This window comes from Arachis duranensis, chromosome 1, assembly GCF_000817695.3.
Source record: "Arachis duranensis cultivar V14167 chromosome 1, aradu.V14167.gnm2.J7QH, whole genome shotgun sequence".
NCBI lineage: Eukaryota > Viridiplantae > Streptophyta > Magnoliopsida > Fabales > Fabaceae > Arachis > Arachis duranensis.
In genome coordinates, this window is record NC_029772.3 from 71,578,862 (window position 1) to 71,581,242 (window position 2,381).

The 2,381-nt window shown below is 36.9% G+C and overlaps 1 protein-coding gene across 1 annotated transcript in view; it reads right to left on the minus strand.

The window, feature by feature from the left end:
* LOC107493518 (protein MAIN-LIKE 1-like) overlaps window positions 1–689 on the minus strand; it is a 13,227-nt gene extending 12,538 nt beyond the window's left edge. Inside the window, exon 1 of the mRNA XM_052263171.1 lies at window positions 399–689. Coding sequence (XP_052119131.1) covers window positions 399–689 — 291 coding nt within the window. The remainder of the gene's footprint in view (window positions 1–398) is intronic.
* Window positions 690–2,381: the final 1,692 nt, after the last annotated feature.

Consider the following 2,381-nt stretch of genomic DNA (forward strand, 5'->3'; position numbering starts at 1 on the left):
AGAGCATTTGGACCATTTTCACTGAGAGGATGGGAAGTAGCCATTGACAACGGTGACACCCTACATACAGCTTGCCATGGAGGGAACTTTGCACTTTTCCATGGATGGAATATTACATTACAAGAATAAATCAGACAAAGCATCTCCAAAACTCCAACATATTCTCCATTACTGCATAACAAGTATTTATTTTATGCCCTTTTCCCTTCCTTCACTAAACTTGAAAAACACTGTTGTTGGCATCCTGACTAAGAATAATAAGATAAACATAGCTTGCTTCAAACCAACAATCTCCGTGGGATTCGACCCTTACTCACGTAAGGTATTACTTGGACAACTCAGTGCACTTGCTGGTTAGTTGTGCGGATTGCAAAAAGTGTTATTGCAATTTCGTGCACCAGACGGCCACCTTGGATGTAAATATGGAATTCTGATAGGCAGCCGCTGACGTAACGCCCGTCCACTGGCAAACCCAACTGGTATGCCACGTCCTGAAGTGTGATCGTGCACTCTCCGAACGGCATGTGAAACGTGTGCGTCTCTGGACGCCATCGTTCGACGAATGCACTGATAAGGGCCTCGTCTAACCAGAACCATCTATCGTTCAGCCTTGCAAGATGGTATAGTCCGGCCATCTGCAAGTACGGAACGTATCTGTCATCGAGTCGCATGCCCTGCTGCCGCCGCATGCTCCTGATGCATCGCTGGGGCTGCATATGACATGCACCGCATTGTTAGAACCAGCTTCATAACCAATGACAAACATAACCAAAACGATAAATCATCAACAAAACGTCATACTAAATAAAACCGCATAAAAATCCATGAACGAGAACCACATGCAAAACAACTACCATAGACCACACAACTAAACTATTAACATAAAACAGCTAAACTAGAACCACTAACATAAAACAGCTTAACTAAAACCATGAACATAAAACAGCTAACATAAAACAACTAACACAAACCACTAACATGAAACAACTAACATAAACCACCAACATAAAAAAACCAACATAAACCACTAACATAAAACAGCTAACATAAAACAACTAACACAAACCACTAACATAAAACAACTAACATAAACCACCAACATAAAAAAACCAATATAAACCACTAACATAAAACAGCTAACATAAAACAACTAAACCATACCACTTACATAAAACAACTAACATAAACCACCAACTAAACCACCAACATAAACAAACCAACAAAAAACAACCAACACCTACCACTAACGTAAAACAGGTAGCATTAAACAATTAACATAAACTACTAAAATAAACCACTATCATAAACCACCAGCAGAAACCACCTAGATAAACCACCAACTAAACCACCATCTAAACTGCATGCAAAACCTCTCAACTAAACCACCAGCAATACCACAACGATTTACTGCTAACCTAAACCGCCACTAAAACCAAATGCAAAACCACTAATTCACATATACCGCTAGCACGAAGTTATTTCTGTACTAACATCGTCGTTGATGACCCCGGCTATATGAGCAACTCCGTCCAAGCGATATAACCGTGCCGGATCGTCCCCCATCAGCAGAGTATTCCGCTCAGGTCTTCATCGGAGAGAATCTAGTTCGTTTTCTCTGGGATTTGGTGGGGTAGGAGAAAGGAAGAATGGTTCGAATGAGGCTGATTCGAACTCCTTATATAGACGACTCACTAGTAATTCGAACCAGGTTGGTTCGAATTATTAAGGAGCCACGAGAAGGGTAATTCGAACCAGGTTGGTTCGAATTACATGGTTTAGTAGCGTAGGCATAATTCAAACTAGTCTTGTTCGAATTATGTGCAAATTGAATTTGAACACCATTGGTTCGAATTAAATGCAACGTTTTCCAACCCTAATTCGAACTAAGCCGATTCGATTTATTAAGGAATCTAAGTTCGAACCAATTTAATTTGAATTACATAAAAATAGGCCTTGACTCATTGCTGAAACGATTTTCATCCTGGCTTATTTACGTAATTTACAACTTGCCTTGGCTTATTAGGATTTTTTCCCCTTCTTTTTATATCACAAAACTCAATATTTAAGTAACAGCTAAAACTAATCATATTAACTTACTTTATAAATTATTAGAGCACTTATTTTTTCTTTTAAAATACATATCAATTAATCCAAAGTTATTTACCCATTAGTTTTTGCGTTTATTATCCAACGTTCAACCATTAATTCTAATCATTTAATAATTCCTTTTTATCAATTCTACCTTTTATACATGTTATTATTTTATTTATAAAATTTTTATTATTCTTTTTATATGAGGTCTCTTTATTTATTATTTATTATTTTTACCTTTTGTTAATTTTTATTTGGTTTGACATTATACATTTTTATTATTGTAATTC